Source organism: Neopelma chrysocephalum, unplaced genomic scaffold (genome assembly GCF_003984885.1).
Source record: "Neopelma chrysocephalum unplaced genomic scaffold, ASM398488v2 Primary Assembly neopelma1_74, whole genome shotgun sequence".
NCBI classification, from domain to species: Eukaryota; Metazoa; Chordata; class Aves; order Passeriformes; family Pipridae; genus Neopelma; species Neopelma chrysocephalum.
This window is the reverse complement of record NW_020897735.1, coordinates 968,285-986,913: the sequence shown is the minus strand read 5'-3', so window position 1 is coordinate 986,913 and position 18,629 is coordinate 968,285. Positions and strand designations below refer to the sequence as shown.

At 49.5% G+C, this 18,629-nt stretch overlaps 1 protein-coding gene across 14 annotated transcripts in view; it reads right to left on the bottom strand.

Moving 5' to 3' along the window:
- EHMT1 (euchromatic histone lysine methyltransferase 1) overlaps positions 1 to 18,629 on the bottom strand; it is a 127,109-nt gene that overhangs the window by 50,888 nt on the left and 57,592 nt on the right. For 12 of the 14 annotated variants that reach the window (XM_027687555.1, XM_027687561.1, XM_027687560.1 and 9 more), the window contains exons 3-4: positions 7,134 to 7,690; positions 4,506 to 4,547 (exon numbers count right to left, since the gene is read on the bottom strand). In XM_027687555.1, the coding sequence (XP_027543356.1) occupies positions 4,506 to 4,547; positions 7,134 to 7,690 (599 nt within the window). The remainder of the gene's footprint in view (positions 1 to 4,505; positions 4,548 to 7,133; positions 7,691 to 18,629) is intronic. The other 2 variants (XM_027687554.1, XM_027687566.1) reach the window with 1 other exon arrangement.

Here is an 18,629-nt window from a genome sequence, read left to right as displayed (position 1 = left end):
AGATAGATAGATAGATAGATAGATAGATAGATAGATAGATAGATAGATAGATAGAGGTAAAAATAAAATATTACATCTAAGGACTGCAATAAAAAGGATCAGCCCAGATTTGTGAGCACTTACAGCCAGTTTTCTCACCATTTTTCCTCATTCTCAGCTACATAAAACAGTTACATCTTTGCTGTTCTTATTAAATTTTACACCTTCAAAAGTGGATTTAGTGGATGAAAGTTCATTCTTTTCCCATTTGCAATGTCCCTGAATTCTGCCCTTCACTCGAGGCTGCAGCTACAGCCCGTCCTGGTCTCCTGCACTGAGCTCTTCTGCTCTGCTCTATCCACTCCAAATTTAAATGCTCCCAGGAGAGAGGCTTTGCTAAGGCAGCACTCTGCTCTTCCTGGGAATTTCTGCTTCCTTACAATCCCAGTCAAGCACTCCTGGACCCTTCCTTGCACAGGCAGCTCTGCTTCCTTCTCTGCCCAGGTACACCCGGCTCCTCTCGGGGAAGTGAGGCAGCAGCTTCCAAGAAAAGCAGCAAAGGAAAAGCCAGATTGTGCCTTTGGGAGGGGGTCAGTGGGTGCCAGGCTGTGTGGGCACGACACCCTCCCACCTAAGCAAAGCAGAAACAAGGAATGACAGTGATCCATTTAAACCCAAAGCTCTCAACCCCACTGGTGACCCCCAGACCGTCAGAGGACTCCTCAAAATGCTGCTCAGCCCCTTGAGCTCCAGCAAGTTTCCTGCCAGGGAAACTGTCCAAGGAAAGCCTCAGGTGTGGGTTTTTCCTGCCTCCAAGCCCTGCCACCCTGTGCCCCAGCCCAGGGCTGGCAGGACCCAGCTCTGAGCCACCTCTGTGGGGTACAGAGCCACTGGCACAGCCCGGCCACCCACGCCTGAGGAAACGGCCTCAAGGTCCAACAGGGGAGGTTCAGATTTGGACACTGGGAAAAACTTTTTCTCAGAAAGGGTTGCAAAGCATTGGAATGGGCTGCCCAGGGAAGTGATGGAGTCACCATCCCTTGAAGAGCCCAAACAACACATGGATGTGGCACTTGAGGACATGGTGGTGGTGCTGGGTTGACGGTTGGACTTGATGATCTTAAAGGTCTTTTCCAACTGTAACAATTCCATGCTCCTGCCACATGCCACCTTCTTCCAGTTTCATGATGGACAGGCTCCTCCTGCCCTCCCTGTTCCTAGCACAAGGCACAGGTATCCACAAAACTTCTCAGTGTCCAGCCAAGCAAACTCCCTTTTCCCAGCACAGGACACTCGTGCTGGCAAAGCACAAAAAGGGGGTTGCAAGCAGCAGATGCTGCAACAATTGCCAGTCAGCATCCACTCATCCAGTGTACTGTGACAAATCCTAACACATTCCTGCTTCCTTTCCTGGAGATCCAGAGTCCTAAAGGTAGAAAATGTCAAACCAGCAAAGCTGGGCCTGCACCAAGAGTAACCATGTTGGGAAAGTGAAGCACAGCCTTGGGTGAGCTGTTGGACATGGATTGACCTGCTAAGGCCAAGAGTGAGGGAACATAACCTTTGAGTTTTATAACTGATTTTTAACTGAGCAATTGGATGAAGTTCATCCTCCTTCACTTCCACCAGCAAACATTCAAGAGACCAGTGGTGCTTTTATCCAACACCTCCATGGGCCCACTGAAAACAGCCAAATCACAGGTGAAAAGCACCATTCCTGACCCTAAACAAACTCCACTGTGCTCAAAACAGCCAAGGTTGCCTTCTTTCTTCTCCAGTTATATTTACCAATCAAGCATAGAAGAGTACAGAGAGGACAACCCCACGTAAAGGAAACTCCAGGACACAGTTGAGCTCCCTGTGCTCACATGTTGTACCAACCCTCACACATGTGGGCCACTGGAGGCCAAGAAAGGAGCAAAAAATGAGATGGAAAAAGAAATTGCAGCACAACATCTTCATTTCTTGCAGCTTCTCATGTGGTATCAGCTCATCCTAAGCAAAAGGCTGCAATGTCTCTATTTCATTGCAAGGAAAAGTGAAGAAGCTGGACAGCTACTTCAACATTTCTAACAATGCTTGTGTCAGCAAACAGCAAAAATGGGACCAACACCACTGGGAGAAATGCAGTCAAGAAAACTGCTTAGATTAGGGCAAGAACACAATATTTTATGTGTTTACAGGAATCAAACTCAAGTGCTTTCTACACTTCAATGGGATCAACCACATTTCTGTTACTGGCAGAGAAGTCCCCTAGAGCAGCAGGGGGAAGTTACTAAAAATGGCAAAAGATAGAATATCCTCAGGTTTTTGGTTTTTTTTTTTCCTGAAAGCAAAAATGCAGAACAAACACTCCCAATTAACCCCCGTGTCAGTTTGACAGAGCACACACTGCATTCTCCCCTCAGCCCAGCAATTAAGGAAGGGGTCTTTCCATGAGCAAATCCAGCAAGCTGGAAGGGGAAAACCAGGGCAGAATCCATCCTAGTGCTGGTGGAAGGACACAGGCACAGGTCCTGCTGGTCCTGCCTGGAGCAGGGCAGCTCTGCAGAGCTCTGCAGGACTGACACCCTCGATGCCTCAAACCACCCCAGGCTTAGATGGACTTGCTTTCTTATTTTCTCTTCTTTTAAGGACTTTCATCTCTGGCATAAAACAAGCTGGAAACCAAAGCCAACTGGCCAGGAGGACTAAACTAAGCAGCAGTGCCACGGGGCAGCACAGCAGCTGTCAGGGAGCTGCTCTGTTCCCTCCAGCCACCGGGCACGGGGGGACAGGATTTGTACCAAGGCGCTGCCTTTGAAGAGCACGAAGCAGCAGCTCCCAGGGGGATCTGCCTCTAACAGCTGGTGAATGGTATTTAAGCAAGAAATATCAGTCTGCTATAAAAAATTGATCACAGGCAGATGACAGTGCCCGTAGGAGCTGCAGTGGTGCTGCTCCCCCTTCGCTGTGCTGCTGAAGGATTAGGTTTTTATTGCTGAATTTCAGAATCCCGAGCAAGCCTTACCTTGGAGCAACAGACAGAAACCTGCAAGGCTTTGGTCTTAATCTAGATCAGACAAGGCTGATCCACCCTTTATCTGCTGATCAACATGTGCCCATTAGAGGAGGGATTCTGTTTTGATTTCATTACAGTTACATTGATTTGAGTGCAGCCACTTCTCTGCATAAAATCACGGTGGTTTAGGCTGCCAGGCAGGCTGAGCTTAAGTGTGGATGTTCCTACAAACCTGTATTTAATGGGTTTTTGAAATGTAGATGTTCCTACAAACCTGCATTTAATGGCTTTCTGAACCAGAGTATTCAGAAGTGTGTGCTCTCATCCCTGTGCCCTCCTGGATGGAGCAGCTCCAGGGGAAGGGAGTGTCACAAACCAGTCCTTGTGGGCCCTTCCAACTCAGAATATTCTGTGATATTTAACTGTGGTCAAGCTCTCACACATGAACTTCACACTTTCAGTCTGCCCATGAACACCCAGATACCCTCTGGAGAGATTCCTTGATGGACCTTCTGGGTTCCTCCAAGCTGGCAGAGCCCCTGCCATCAGACAAGAGCTCTGTTTCACTGCACCCTGTGCTTTTTATTTACTCCCCCCCAAGGAAACAACATCCCCATCCTCATCCCCATTAGGCCCTGCACTTTTATTTTAAATTCTCTGCATATTGGAGGGTCTGAGCTTGCTAAGCAACCCCAGACACCTGCAGTCCCCCAGTTGCCACCCGCCTGGCCCCAGGAGATGGAACACAAGGTGTTCTTGGGTTGGAGCTCCCACAGAGCTGGGCACTGACATGGAATATCCAGCCCTGTGTGCACACAGAAAGAAGGCATTACCAGCTCTGGGATCAGATACTCAGTGGCAAAGCTGCTTGAAGGTATAGTTTGATGAATATTGGTAGAAACACCAGCATAAGCAAAGCATCTCCCACATCACGTTCCTCCTCCCTGCCTGGGGTTTGTCTTCCCCAGGTTAAACTGGGCTCACAGTGTGAATCAGGCCAAAATGCTCATTTAACAGATTTTTGCACTATTCCTTCTGACAGTTCAGTTCCCCCATCCCAGTCCCCTGCACAGCATAAAAAATACCACCAGAAACACACACCTCAAACTCCTGCCTCGTGGTCACATGGAAACAGAACTCGGGATTCCCCACTGAGCCACCTGCTCCTCCTGTCACCAAGGGTAACTCTGAGATGCTTTCAGTACCTTTATCAGCCTTTATGCCTCATGTTTTAATGATGTTAAGCTCAGAAACTGGAGTTTCCAAGCAGGAGAGGTCTGCTCCAAGCACCACACACACACACACACACACACAGAGTTGCCTTTCAGTCTGGCCCCGGAAACTTTCGGGTTCTTAACGGGATTGTAAATGGATTAGCAACAAAAGAAGGATTCTTCTGAAAGGTACAACACTTGTGTTACTGCTCTACTCAAAAGGGAAGCAGAAATGATGCTGCCAACAACTCTTCTGAGGTCTCTGTTCAAAAGCCACCTTAACATGCGACAACATCAATTAAAAGTGTCACCTGTTTCAGATTCAGCTTCGATCCCAATTCAGGAAGCAACTCCTAAACAGAGAAAAAGCTGGTTAAACTGGCCAGAAAATTCTTTTCTTCCTTTCAGAGATCAATTCACACATGCAGGAAAAGGCTACCAAGGTCCCCTGGCAGCTACTGGATTACAGAAAACAATTCTTTGGCCCCAGTGGGTTTCTGCAGGAGCCAGGGGGAACAAATGCTTACACTTTGCAGGCAACAAAATACCTTCCTCCCTTCCTTCTCCCAGGCAACACAGCTCTGCAAGAACAGTCCTACCAAGAAAACAACAATGCTCTAAGAAATATTAGCAAAGAAAACCACTGTGTCCTGTAACATCAGCTTCTGGGTGATTTCCACAATTTATTTCCTGGGATGCAGCACCTGATTTCATGGTGCTTTTGAAGGGGAAAAGGTGTGAACATGGAAAAGCTCCTGCACTGCTGGGCCGAGGAGCCTCTTCTGAGCAGCTCAACAAAGAAATAATCAGGGCAGAAAAATGACAACGAGCAAGGACTCTGCTCCTCCAAAGAAAATAGCATGTAAATTCTAAAGACAATGGGGAAAAATTAGGTGGCAATTATCAGGAAAGCTGAACACAACAGATGTTTTATTGTCTTGCAGTACTGAGATCAAATCTTGGGTTCACGTTCAACTGCAGAGGCTTGAGCAGAGAACATGGGAACAGCCTCTTACCACCACCCTTCCTGGGAATGTTGCTTCTCTCCCTATTTTAAGCCCAAGGCAAATGGCCAGAGGAGCTGAGGACTGGCTATGCACTTTCCAGAGCAATCCAAAAAGTACAGACTTTGGTTTTTGAGGCCACTTCTATGGTGTGAGCAAACAAGGATCACCAGCACCATCCCTGAGAGTGGTGTCCTGGCTCTCCAAGTGTTCCCAAACTCCACACACCACTTCCTAGAGACAGACCTTAAAGCCCAAGGATTGAATATAAATATTCTTCTGATGTATCATAAAATATGAATGAGGAAAACACTCCCTCCTAACGTAGCAGAGACCAGACTTTTAAAAGGGAATTGCCCCTTTCAACTGCTCGGTCCCATGGGATCACTCCCTGTGGAATTCCACGAGGGTCTGAGGGTTTTCCTGGCCTACTTTCAGTGCACAACAGGCTGCTGGAGGAAAGCTGTGAGGGAATTTGGGCTGCAAAGCCTTCTTTGGGTAAGGGACAGCCTGATGGGAGATGTTCATCTGGCTGCATTGGGGCATCTGGGCTCCCCCTGCCCAAAACACAGCGGGCCTGCAGAGCAGAGAACTCCAAAGCAACCAGGGCAAGACAGAGGGGAAATGAGTGGTTTGGGAGGCTGGTTGGGAAATCATGGCAGGCAGGCAGGAGTGGTTCCTGCCCTGCTATCATGGCTGGGTGCCCACAGGTTTGTTATCTTGTTGTGCTCTTTGGACTCCCACCTGCTCCCAGAGGCACAGGCGGTGCCGGAGCCACGGGCACCCTTCCCCATCTGGGGCTGGTGAGGTGCCACCCCTCCCTTTTCCTTTTCCCTCTCTCTTCCCCTGCTCCAGATCACAGCAACCCACAGCTCTGAGCCCTTCACATCTCAGTGCTGCTGTGCTGCAACATGTGGGGGACACGTGAGGGTCACTCTGGGTTTGCTGGATCGTGTCAGTGACCCATCACACCCCCCCTTGAGAAGCTGCAGCAGCTTCCATGCATTCCTGGGAGTCACTCCCATTGCCAAGCAGGGTTGGCAATCCCTTCCTTGACCTAAAAGGCTGGTCTCCCTCCACCATCAGCACAGTGAGAGGATCCAGTTCTCTGTAGTTAAATATAAAGCAGCACAGGGATGAAGACCAACTGTTTGTAGTGGAGACCTGCCTGCTCCAGGATCTATTCCCTACCCCTGGCAAAGAACCAGAAAAATAACCAAAAGACCCAAACTTGTCTCATGACAAAGAAAGGCCCATTTCTTCTCCCCACTGTAACATGAACACACCAAATGACATCTCCTCTTGCCTCCTAAGGAAAAAGGCAGAGCTCTGTTATATGAAGTGGTGGTAAATCCAACCCAAGGATTCTGGAGTGAACATTTCCTCACAAGCTGCATTTCTGCAAGCAACAGAGAGGGAAAACATCATCTGGTTTAGCCCATAATTATTCCTACAGCAATGCAATCAAGCTGCCTAACAGATCAGCCTCTTGACAGCCTCCAAGCTTAGGAGAAGCCTCAAGTTTACATGCTATGCCTAATTTCCTTTGGGTCGACCTTAGAAGAAATCTAATTTGTTTCACAGGCAGCTCTGGATGTCAGCAGACAACGAGCAACAGAGCCATGAGGGAGAGGCCATTTAGTGTCCCACATAGATCTGTTGGAGAAAGCAATCGATCAATTATATATTTAGAAACACATTGGGGACGGGAGCAGATGGTGGCAATGTGACTATATTTTGGTCTCTCTGTCTGTCTGTGGGAAGAGAACAATAAAAATAAATATATTTATAATATATATATTTTAAAAAAATTTTAAAAAATAAATCCATCCAGTGGGCCACCTCTGAATGACACATTCCCATGCAGGCAGGATTCCCTCACACACCCAGGGAAAGCCAAGAGCAACCCGAGGCAGTGCTGGGCAGATACATTACCAGGCTGGGGGTGGGTTTAGGCATTGTCTTCCGTGCTCTGTGGACTTTGACTTCAGCGTTAGCAGCAGGGGCTTTTTTAGCATCCATGTCCTTACTGCCCTCCCCGAGCTTGCTTGGCATCGTGGCTTGGAGCTGGGAAAAGGGGCCCACAGTCCTGCCCTTGCCCGTTCCCCCAGGCAGGGTTTTTGCAGCATGGCCGGTGAGGGAAGCAAAGGTGCTGGTAGTCCTTAAGGGCTGCTCCTGTGCCATCTGCTTGGTCAGGATATACCCATTGCTCCCTGTGACAGAAGTCTGTGTGAAGTCATTTGCTTTCAGGTGGTTTTGCTTCCCAGTCTCTCCGTCCCGCTCCGAAATGCCGTTCTCTGCTATCCTATTTAATTTAGTCCCAGAGTCCTGCTGGCTCACTTTCGTGTTGTCCTGAGTGTTTTTGGCTGGGTTTGGGTGCCCTCCAGCCTCGCTGTGCTCACAGGAACCGTTGGTTTCACCGTCTACTGCCATTTTTGGTTCCCCCACTTGCTTCTCCGTAGCGCTTTCATCTGCAGCCATGGCATTAAACCCTGGAGGAAGAGGGAGGAGAGGGAGGGAGAGAGGAGAAAAGGGTCACAAGTGGTATCAAAGCTCCAAAGGGAAGCTACAGCTACTTACAGTGGCTAACGAGGAGCAACCCACTCCTCCAGAAACTGCTCGATACGTATCACAGCACCACAGAATTGGTAAGGCTGGAAAAGACCTCCAGGATCATCCAACCCTACACCAAACATCACCACATCAACTAAACCACAGTCCTCTTGTGCTGCTCACTCACCCACCTCCCCAGCTCACCTGGAAGCCCACGGGGTGACATTTGGGGTGGGTGGCTCAGGTGACAGCAGTGCACTCATCCTCACTGGCCCCAGCTGCAGACGTGGCCATTTGTTCCCAACCATGGCAAACATTCCCTTTGCCTTTCCCAGTAACTCCATTTATTGGACTGTGTGCCAGCACCTCTCCTGGCAAACAAAACGCTGCCCAGTCTTGCACCCAGATCTCTGGCAAAGCCCTTCCCAAGGCCAGGCTGACCCAGGAGAGCTGTGCTGGGAGGGCTGTGTTTGTGGCACAGACATGGCAGAGCTGTGAGTTTTTGTGGCACTGACACAGCTCAGCAGCCAAACCTACATCAGGGCTCTGCTGCTACAGGAGACATCACAAGGAATAACTCCCTGGCAATTCCAGCTCTCCTGGGGATGTTGTCTACTGGAGTCTGGCTCTTTACCTGGGACAAAGCAGGACAGGATTCATGGTGTCATTTCAGAGGTAACAGCCAGAGGAAACACATGGGTGAAGTATGTTAAATGCAATTCTAGGCTAAAATAATTATATTATTCAAATGCAGTGAGATTTTTGCAGCCTGACTAACAGTTAACACACAGCTAAAACATCAATACCCATGTGAAACCTTTCCAAACATTTCCCTGCTCCCCCATCAGTGATTTTTTCCCATCAGAGACTTCAGACCCAAGCTGAAAAAAATCTGAGTATGAATTCCATGTACTTGCAGGGAAGTTTGTGACATGACCAACCAGCAGCTCCCCAGGAAACCAGGAGTGGTAACAATTCCCTGGCACGATCAGTAAAACGATTCCATCAACCTGCTGTTCGGGATTCCTTGGCTTGCTTTCCTTCCAGAGGCCAGACAGTTATGAGGAGCAACACAAGAAGAACCAGGGAGAGCTGAGTCTGAGTGGGCTGTCAGGGCAGGGGGGATTGAGTCACAACCAGCTCCCATCAAAGCAGGTCTCACCTACAGTATCAGAAGAGCCTGGAGTCACACTGGAGGACAACTCTGCAAGCCAGACCAGCTCCCTGGGTATCAGCACCTCATTTCCTACTGCTCTTGAAGCCCAAACACTCAAGGAAAACAACATTATGAATCACAGAATCATTAAAGTTGGAAAAGACTTCCAAGATCATCGAGTCCAACCTTTGACCAACCCCCAACTTGTCACCACGTCCTTGGACACCTCCAGGGCTGGGGACTCCATCACCTCCCTGGGCAGCTCCTTCCAGTGCCTGACCACTCTTTCAGCAAAGAAATTCCTCCTGGTGTCCAACCTGACCCTCCCCTGGCACAGCTTGAGGCCGTTCCCTCTCATCCTGTCCCTCATTCCTTGGGAGCAGAGCCCGACCCCCCCCCGGCTCCCCCCTCCTGTCAGGGGGTTGCAGAGCCAGAAGGTCCCCCCTGAGCCTCCTTTTCTCCAGGCTGAGCCCCCCCAGCACCCCCAGCTGCTCCTCATATGACTTACAAATGCCTCTTCTGACCTGGCACAAACCCCATGCCAGCAGTAACTGAGGGCTCTCCAAGCAGGAGACACCAAAACACCCGGTTTGGTAATGGGAAAACAGGAGTTGCTGCCCCGGCCCTCACCTCCACCTGCTGCCTCTCACACCACCCAGGCCCTTCTGAGGACAGAAAGAGGCACAAGGGGTTGGTTTTGGCAGGAACAACTCCGGGAGAAGATAAAGTGCTACTTCATTCACCATTTTATTTAACTCTTTGAAAAGCTTTGGGCAGAGGGAGCCACAACTGTGCCCTTATTTTTTCAATTCTTGTTTCTCTTTCTGCATTTGGTGCCTTTAAAAGACCATGTTGTGGCCATTTAAGCAACTATTGCAACAAAGTCAGTGCCAAGGCAAAAAAAAAACACAAACAAACAAACAAAAAAAATTAGCTCCCTAACCACAGCTGGAGCTCAAATTTAGGCACCTGGCTGAATGAAGCCTTCAATATTTGTTGATTTAAATACTGTGCTCTCCCACCAGAGCAGTCAAATAACTTCAGTGGCTGACTATTAGATAAACTGAATGAGCAGAGGGCAAGAATTGCTCTACCTGCCATGAAGGCAACCAAAACAAATAAATTGGAGCACTGCCCTGGGGAAAGAAAGCACCACAGAATTTATCAAAAATCCATGGAGCTAAAATTAAAATCCCACATACAGTTTCCTACACACACACACTCTTATCAAGCGTGTAAAATGTGGTCTGATTTAACTGTGGAAGTGGCATCAATCCCCTACAAACAGGCATCAGCCTTCCAAATCCCTATGACCAGAGATTTGACAGAGCAAAGATATGGAATTTCACATTCCCTGAAGTTGCACAGAACTGGAGAACTTGAGGGCAGCTGCATGGGTGTGGTTTGGATTTAACAGGGTTTGGCACCCACTCAGTCACTGACTGCTCATGTTCAGGGCAAAGCCAGATCCTACAGCCCAGCTCCAGCCCTGGACACCAGCACTGCCCTGGAGGGGATTGTCCTGCTCTGCTCTGCCCTGGAGAGGCCTAACCTGGAATGTCGGGGCAGTTTGGGGCACTGCAATATAAGGAAGATCTGAAGCCATCTGAGAGTGTCCAAAGGAGGCAACAAGGATGGGGAAGGGCCTTGATTTGAAGCCGTGGGAGGACACTGAGGGCACTTGGGGTGTTCAGCTGGAGAAGAGGAGACTGAGGGGAGAGCTCATGGCAGTTCCAGCTTCCTGGGCAGGGGCAGAGGAGGGGCAGGCCCTGAGCTCTGCTTTGGGGGGACCAGGGACAGCACCCAGGGAATGGCCTGGAGCTGTGTCAGGGCAGGGTCAGGTTGGATCTCAGGAGAAGGTTCTTCCCCCAGAGGTGGTTGGGCACTGCCCAGGCTCCCCAGGGCAGTGGGCACAGCACCAAGGCTGCCAGAGCTCCAGGAGGGTTTGGATGATCCTCTGGGGCACAGGGTGTGACCCTTGGAGATGGGCCTGTGCAGGGCCAGGAGTTGGACTCAATGGTCCTTGTGGGTCCCTTCCAACTCAGCACATTCTGGGATTCTGTGACCAAATGGGATGCATCAAGAGGTGCCAGGATTTGGTGCCCAATGGACACACATTCACAAGAGAAAAGCTGTTATGGGAACTGCCATCAACATTCCTTGGCTGGAAGAGTCAGCAGAGGCCAAGGACTGAATGGGAACAGAGACCATATCCCTCTCCAGCCTCCACCAAGTCTTGAGACACCACTGGCAGAACCCTCCCTTTGCCTGGGGAAAGAGCATCTCCATTCTCCCACTCCCTTTTCTGGCAGCACTAAAACAAACCCATGGCTAGGTTGGAATAGCATTGTTTCCCAGAAACCAGGCTCCTGCAAGAAGCACCACAGCCTCCTCAACCCAGGGCCTGACCTGAGCACTGAATTAAAGAGCTCCCCGTGAAGAACCAGGTCATGCCAGGAGCTGCATCGCTTAATAAGATGGGATAACTCTGGTTTTCCCAGCCAAAACAGTTGGTCTGGTACCAGGAAAACAGGAGTTGCCATCCCAGGCTAAGCTACTGCTCCACTGCCTCTCACTGGGAGCCCCATGTGCTGCATCCTCGTGTGACAGGACACGTCTGTGAGTGCGAGCACGTCCAGCAAGGCTCGGGTACAGCACTGCTGAACAGGCACAATTCCACACATATTTACACCTTTGCTGAACTCTGGCCCACAGACAGTGATGGGAACAGGAACCAGAGCCAGCAGGAACCTCACGAGGAGAATACTGAATAAAACAGCCCTAAGAAGCTCTTCAGCAGCACCAGACACCTAAAGAAACACTTGTTCCTGACGTGACCTTTTCATCTCCCCTTTTTCACTCCTAAAGAAAAAGTTTCAACTGAAAACCTGCTAAAATCTTCATTTCAAACACACCTCGTGGCTGTGAGTTCTCTTGAAAATGCTGTTCAGCAGCTTCTCTGCCCTTGTGCAAGTGAATTATAAAACTAAAGCTGGTATTTCTCTAAAACTTTACAGCTTGACAGCATTCATCCCCTCTAAGTAGGCCAAAACAAGGTTTTCTCCACATTCAGTTTTCTCTCCAACTCGCTCACTGCTCTTTAATCTACAACCATCCTTTCCTTAATCAAAAAGAAATGAAAGTAGAAGGTTCTAGCCCATGTCCATGAAGTGTAAGCTCCTTTACTAGAACCATCCCAGTTTTTTCAGAGCTCTTTATGCATCCTCTATGCCATTTGCAGCAGGAAAAGCTTCTCACATGGACCTCAACCCTGCCTGGATCCCCATCCAAGCATTTGGGATTAGTTAAAATCCAGGAACACGTAGAAAGGGTAACATGCCCAGAGATTTATTTTCTGTTCTGGTGCCCGTTTTCTGGTGTCTGAAGTTGCCACCAAGTTGAGACAAACTTCAGTAAAAACATATCCTTTAGTAACACATCTTAGCAACAGAGGGGATTTCAGACTCAGGAAGTTGGGCAGATCCATTATCCCTGTGAGTTCACGTGGCAAGGAATAATCAGTAATACATTTTAATCCCTTCTCTGAATTAACAACTCCCTGAGAGCACTGCAGAGAGCTCCCAGCCCTCCCCAGGCTCAAGCAGAAGGGTCAGGCTTAAGTTTTCTTCTCAATATCACAGTCATTCAAAATTGAATTAAAATTCCCATGCAGAGAACAGAATCTGATTAAAATAGGGGAGAAGATAAGACAGGGTGAGACCACTCCATCTAATTTTAGGTGGCTAAAAGGTATCTCAGCCTCCAGGGTGTCCCTAAAGCCACCACTGCAGCCAAAGGAGAGAAGCCAACAGCACAAAAGCAGCACAGGCTGACTTTGGAGATCTTGAGACATCCCTGCCTGGGCCATATCTAACCTGCCTGCTACCATGTCTAAGCAGAAATGAGCTGGACTACTTCAGAATTAGAATGATAACCTCAAAAATCCCCCCTAAATTAGGCAAGATTAATCCCAGCTCTGCTCTCCCAGCCCAGATGCTGGTTCCCCTCCACTGTCTTTGCTTGGATTTTCAGGCCTCCAAGCAGAGCCAGACCTGACTCCAGCCCTGCCCTAGAGCTTGCCAGAGCTTGGTCCAGCCTGCCAAAGCCTGTCCTTGGGCAGAGCCTGTCTAACAGATGTGTTACTGTCCCTACAGCCATCCCAGTCACAGCCAAAGGGGACCCGAGGGGACAAACACCCACCAGAGCTTTCCATCTGCAGGAGGCCAGGTATCAACTCAAAACTCTGTATTACTTTGACAATGCTCTGAAAAAAAAATAAAGGCTTAAAAAGATTTTTAAAATTCAGATTTCACTGCTCAGCGAGACAAAATAAGGAAAACACACAAGCTTTAGGAGCCCTCACACTCCAGGCCAAACTTCAGTTCCCACTTGGTCTGAGGGGGGAAAAGGATGAAAAAGAATAAGAAAGAAAGGGAAAAAAATCATCTTACAAGTGAATGATCTGGAAGTTTTACTAAACATCTTGCTGCTGAGACTGGTAGAGGCAAGACACCCCATTGCCCATGGATTTTCCATGCATTTCCAGAGCCCCCAGCACAGGGCCCAAGGCAGAGCCACAAGGCTTCGGCTGCTGCAAGAGAAACATCTAAACAAAGACAGAGCTTAAATGAACTCAGCTTAAAGGAACTAAGCAAAGACAGAGCTTAAAGGGAAAGCCCAGGCTTTGGAAGTGCACTAGAACTGCATATTATATTTATATACACACATTTCACAGATGTTTTACCTTAAGCACTTTATCACAGATCATCTTTAAAACACCACAGATACCACAGTCTTTTATTCAATACCCAACTGTCCTGCTGGATAAACTTCTAAAAGTGAGAAATGCACCTGTTTGTAATCCCTGTGTTACAGCAGTTCCCTCCTCTCTTCCTCCCTAAAGTCATAAAAAAGAAAACTGCAAAGCAGAGAGAACCTGACACCAGAGGGATGAAGAGGTGGGGGCTGAAACCACACAGACAAGGGAGAAGTGGTGGCTGGAGGCCCTGTATCCTCTGGAAAGGAAAGCACCCCCTCCATCACTGGAGGCTGGAGGGGCCCTGAGCAACCTGACCCAGTGAGGTCTCTGTGAGGGTGGGGAGGCCCTGGCACAGATTTCCCAGAGAAGCTGTGGCTGCCCCATCCCTGCAGGTTGGACAGGGCTTGGAGCAACCTGGAATAGTGGAAGGTGTCCCTGCCCATGGCAAGGGGTGGAACTGGATGAGCTTTAATATCCCTTTCAACCCAAACCAGTCTGGGATTCTGGGATTCTATGACTGAAGCCAAAAAGTGAAGCATTTTGAAGCCAAGAAATGCAGAGGAATACATTTTCAGGCAAAGTTCCTCCCTGGGATGAGGTACTCACGGTTTCTTCTTCCCCCAACCCTTTTAAATCCCTGAAGATGGGTGATGTCCATCCAAGAGCCTGCCCTGTATTTCCAAACCACAGGTGTCACTCCTCCCAGGGCCCTGGAGCACTGTCACCCTGCAGTGGGGTCACACCAAGAGTCAAAAGAGGAAGAGAAAAGTAAAAAAAAAGAAAAAGGAAGAATCAGCTGCTTCTGTGAGCACTCAATATTGGGATTACACAGGCTGGGTTAATGGGATTTGGCACCTGGCTGATGGGGACTCACAGAATCACAGACTGGCTGGGGTTGGAAGGGACCTCTGGAGATCACCCAGTCCAACCCCCTGCCCAGGCAGGGTGACCTGGTGACACAGGAACACATCCAGGTAGGTTTGGGATTCTCCAGAGAGGGAGACTCCACACCTTCCCTGGGCAGCTGTTCCAGAGCTCTGCCACCTCCATGGAAAGAAGTTCTTCCTTATGTTGAGGTAAAACTTCTTGTGTTTTAGTTTCTGGCCACTGCTCCTCATCCTGTCACTGGGCACTGCTGAAGGGTCTGGCACCATCCTCTGGGCACCTCTTGGAGATACTTGATAGACTCACAGACTGGTTTGGGTTGGGAGGGGTCTTAAAGATCATCTCATTCCATCCCCTGCCATGGGCAGGGACACCTTCCACTATTCCAGGTTGCTCCAAGCCCTGTCCAACCTGGCCTTGGACACTCCCAGAGATGGGGCAGCCACAGCTTCTCTGGGCAACCTGTGCCAGGGCCTATTTATTATTTTCCAGTGCATATTTATATGTATTCATGAGATCTCCTCTCAGTCTTCTCTTCTCCACACTAACCAGGCCCAGCTCCCTCAGTTTATCCTCCTCAGAGAGATGCTCCAGACCCTTCATCATCTTTGTGGCCTCTGCTGGGCCCTCTCCAACAGCTCCTTGTCTTTCTTGAACTGTGGAGACCAGAACTGGACACAACACTCCACATGTGGCTTCACTAGGGCCAAGTAGAGGGGCAGGATCACCTCCCTCAACCTGCTGGCCCCACACTTCCCAATGTCCCCCAGGACTGCCCCTCCTGGTCCCAAGGACACACTTTTAACATTAACAGTTCAACAGTTAAACTGGCTCAACAATTTAATGACTTAGACCAGGTTCACAAACTCCATGAAATTCATCCCTCCCTTTGCCAGGGGATCAGGGCTGTGGTGTCACAGCTGTGACCAAGGGATGCTCCTGCTCTCAGACTGTCAGGCTCCAATTGCATTTTCTCTCTCTGCCACAGGCACATCCCTCCTGGAGCCAGGGTCCCAAACTCAGGGAGTGCCTGGGAGCACAGCTGGATGAACATCTGGAATACCTGAAGCATCCCTTTGCTCTGCCTGCTCTCCTGCTGTCAGTCCCAGCAGGGGATCCCAGTGCCAAGTACATGGAGGGGAGGAGATCACTCCTGTCCTCCTTTAAAGCTGCCATCCCAGCACTGGAAATGCAGAGGCTGCAGCTGCTTAGTGGAAGCAGCACTCACAGGCAGCTTCCTACCTGCAGTAAGAGGGAGAAAAACCAAAAAAAAAGGGAAAAAAAAAAAGGCTCCTCCAGGAATTTAAACCCCTGCCACTCTCTCAAAGCAGTCTGGAGTTTATCTGAGAGCAGTGACTGTGCAGGTCTCGCCCAGCACTGTTGCAGAGCAGCTGCCTCAAGTGAAGGTTCAGAAATGCTGGGGCTAATTGTGAACTTCATTCCCAACTCCCATTCCTGCTTTTGGGCCACTGCTTTAGTGGAACTTTTCATCCCTGGGGTTGGGGAATCAGGAAAGGAGGGATTTGCTTTGAAAGGTCAAGGGAGACACAGCACAGAGTTCAGAGTGATGTACATGAGGAGAACTGAAATCACTTGAAACTCTTGCAAAGAAACCACTTTTTAATAGTTTCTCTCTGAGTCAGGCTAAAGACAATATGGCCTAATAAAAGCTTTTTTCCACTCATCTTCCATCTCCCTGCCCCCTTCCTTCCCTTGTCAAAGGGAAAGATGGACCTAAACTCACACCCACATGTAAAACTGGACTGGAACGTTTCCCATGGACAACAAAACAGCCTCATGCACAGCTTTTTTCTATCTGTGTTGAGCAATTTTACACACAAAGGGACTCTGAGCCCAGGGAGTGACTTCCACTGGGCTTTGCACAGGCTGGGACTCACCCCCAGAACTGGAAATGAAAGTGCTGGAACACCCAAAGAGTTGTTCCTACAGGCAGATTTACATTTAGAGTTCAATTATTTCTCTTTATCAGGACAAAGGCCCAGCTGGGAACCATTGAGCATTTCTTCAACACCTCCTGCTCGAGGAACAGGGAATTAAACACCATCACTGCCCACCCAAGGGCCCCCACCCCAGGCTGCTCCCTGAGAGCACCCACCCAGCCCCATCCCAAGCACCAACAACTCCTCAACTCCTCCTCAGCTCCTGAGCTGTCCCAGATGACAGGCTGGTAGGCTGAGGACCACCAAGAAAGGGGAGCACTGCCTCAAACCAGCAGATTAATCAGGGCCACGTTGGACAGGGCTTGGAGCAACCTAGGATAGCGGAAGGTGTCCCTGCCCATGGCAGGGGGTGGAAGAACTGGATGGTCTTTAAGATCCTTTCCAACCCAAGCTGATCAGAGGGGTGGAGCACTTCTCCTGTCAGGAAAGGCTGAGGGAATTGGGTTTGCTCAGCCTGGAGAAAAGAAGGTTTTGGGGTGACCTAATTGAGGTCTTCCAGTGCCTGAAGGGAACCCACAAGAAAGATGGAGGGAGACTTCGGACAAGGGCCTGGAGTGACAGGACAAGAGGGAATGGCTCCACACTGCCAGAGGCCAGGGTTAGATGGGATATTGGGAAGAAATCCTTCCCTGTGAGGATGGGGAGGCCCTGGCACAGGTTGCCCAGAGAAGCTGTGGCTGCCCCATCCCTGGAAGTGTCCAAGGCCAGGTTGGACGGGGCTTGGAGCAACCTGGGCTAGTGGGAGGTGTCCCTGCCATGGCAGGGGATGGGACGGGATGAGCTTTAAGGTCTCTCATAACCCAAACCAGTCTATGATTCTGGGATTACAAACTGGGGCAGCTCAGCCCTGCAACAGGATCCTCATGGAGATCTCCAACATGATGATGTTCCTCAGTGCTGGAGCCAGGCAGTGGTCCCAGGCACTGCTGCAGGGGTGCTGATGGGCCTGGCCTGGGGGACAGAGCCCTAAATCTTAATCAAGGCTTCAAGCCACCTGAATTTCCTGGCTCATCTTGGACACAGGGGAAGCACAAGTTCATAGGCAGAGGTGTAGCTGGTAAAAGGCCATTCAGGGAGGCAGCAGTGGAGCTGCTACCACAGCTCCAATGGGGAGCTGGCCCTGCCCTCAGCATCAGCACCCTTCTGAGCCCAGGGAGAGTGAAAAGAGAGAAAAACACAGCGATTCACACTAAGCCTTTAGCCCAAACAGCACCTTTAGTCAGCCTTTGGATCTGCAAGTTCAAGCCTCTGGAAGTTTTAGATCCCAGGTTCAATATTGACAAGTTACCTGCCAAGGGGATTTTCCCAAAGGGAACACAATCCACAGCAGGTTCAGCCGTGTGCTGAAGGTCTTGGCTCCCATCAAACACACCATCAGTTTGCTGCAGCAACTCAGCCTAAACCAGGCCATGGCATTGATGAAGGTATTAAACAGCACTGGTCACACTCTCCTTGCTGAAGGAAAATTACTTTTAAGTTTGTTAAAACGGATTTAAAGAGAGAAAGTTGAGACTTCAGGGTGCTTTTCCAGCCCACACACCCCAGTTCCATACATTGCTGCCTGTCCTTGAGCCAGGAAATTGGGCTCAAAGAAACAATTCCATAGCTTCTCACAAGTCTGTTGGAATGATTTCATGTTCACACCACAGTCAAAAATGCAAACTCTTTGCCAACACTAAACACTGTTATTAAGAGGCTTTGAGGATGTTAATTAATGTTGTGTTGATGATGATCCTCCGACGATCCCAGCTGGGGAAGGAAGGGCAGTGAGGGACAATGGGCACAGCACAGCAACCACACACCATTGTCTGTGTGCTCGGGAAGGGAAGGATACAGCTGAACATTCCAGAAGGATGGACACTATGCAGATCACATTTTAGGACTCTTCTTCTTACAGAACCAGACAATGAGCTGGAGTGGTTGGAATCTGAGCACCTTGTGAAGCCTGGAGACTGTTCCTGCACAGGGAGACTTCTCAGCTCCTTCCTGACACGCAGCATTTGCTCTAAGTCACAACCAGTCAAGACATCCAAGGCACAGAAATGTCTCTTCCCACCCTCCTTCTGGATTTTTCACCTCCACCTTGACACTTACCTTAAGATCAACCAAGAGCTGAA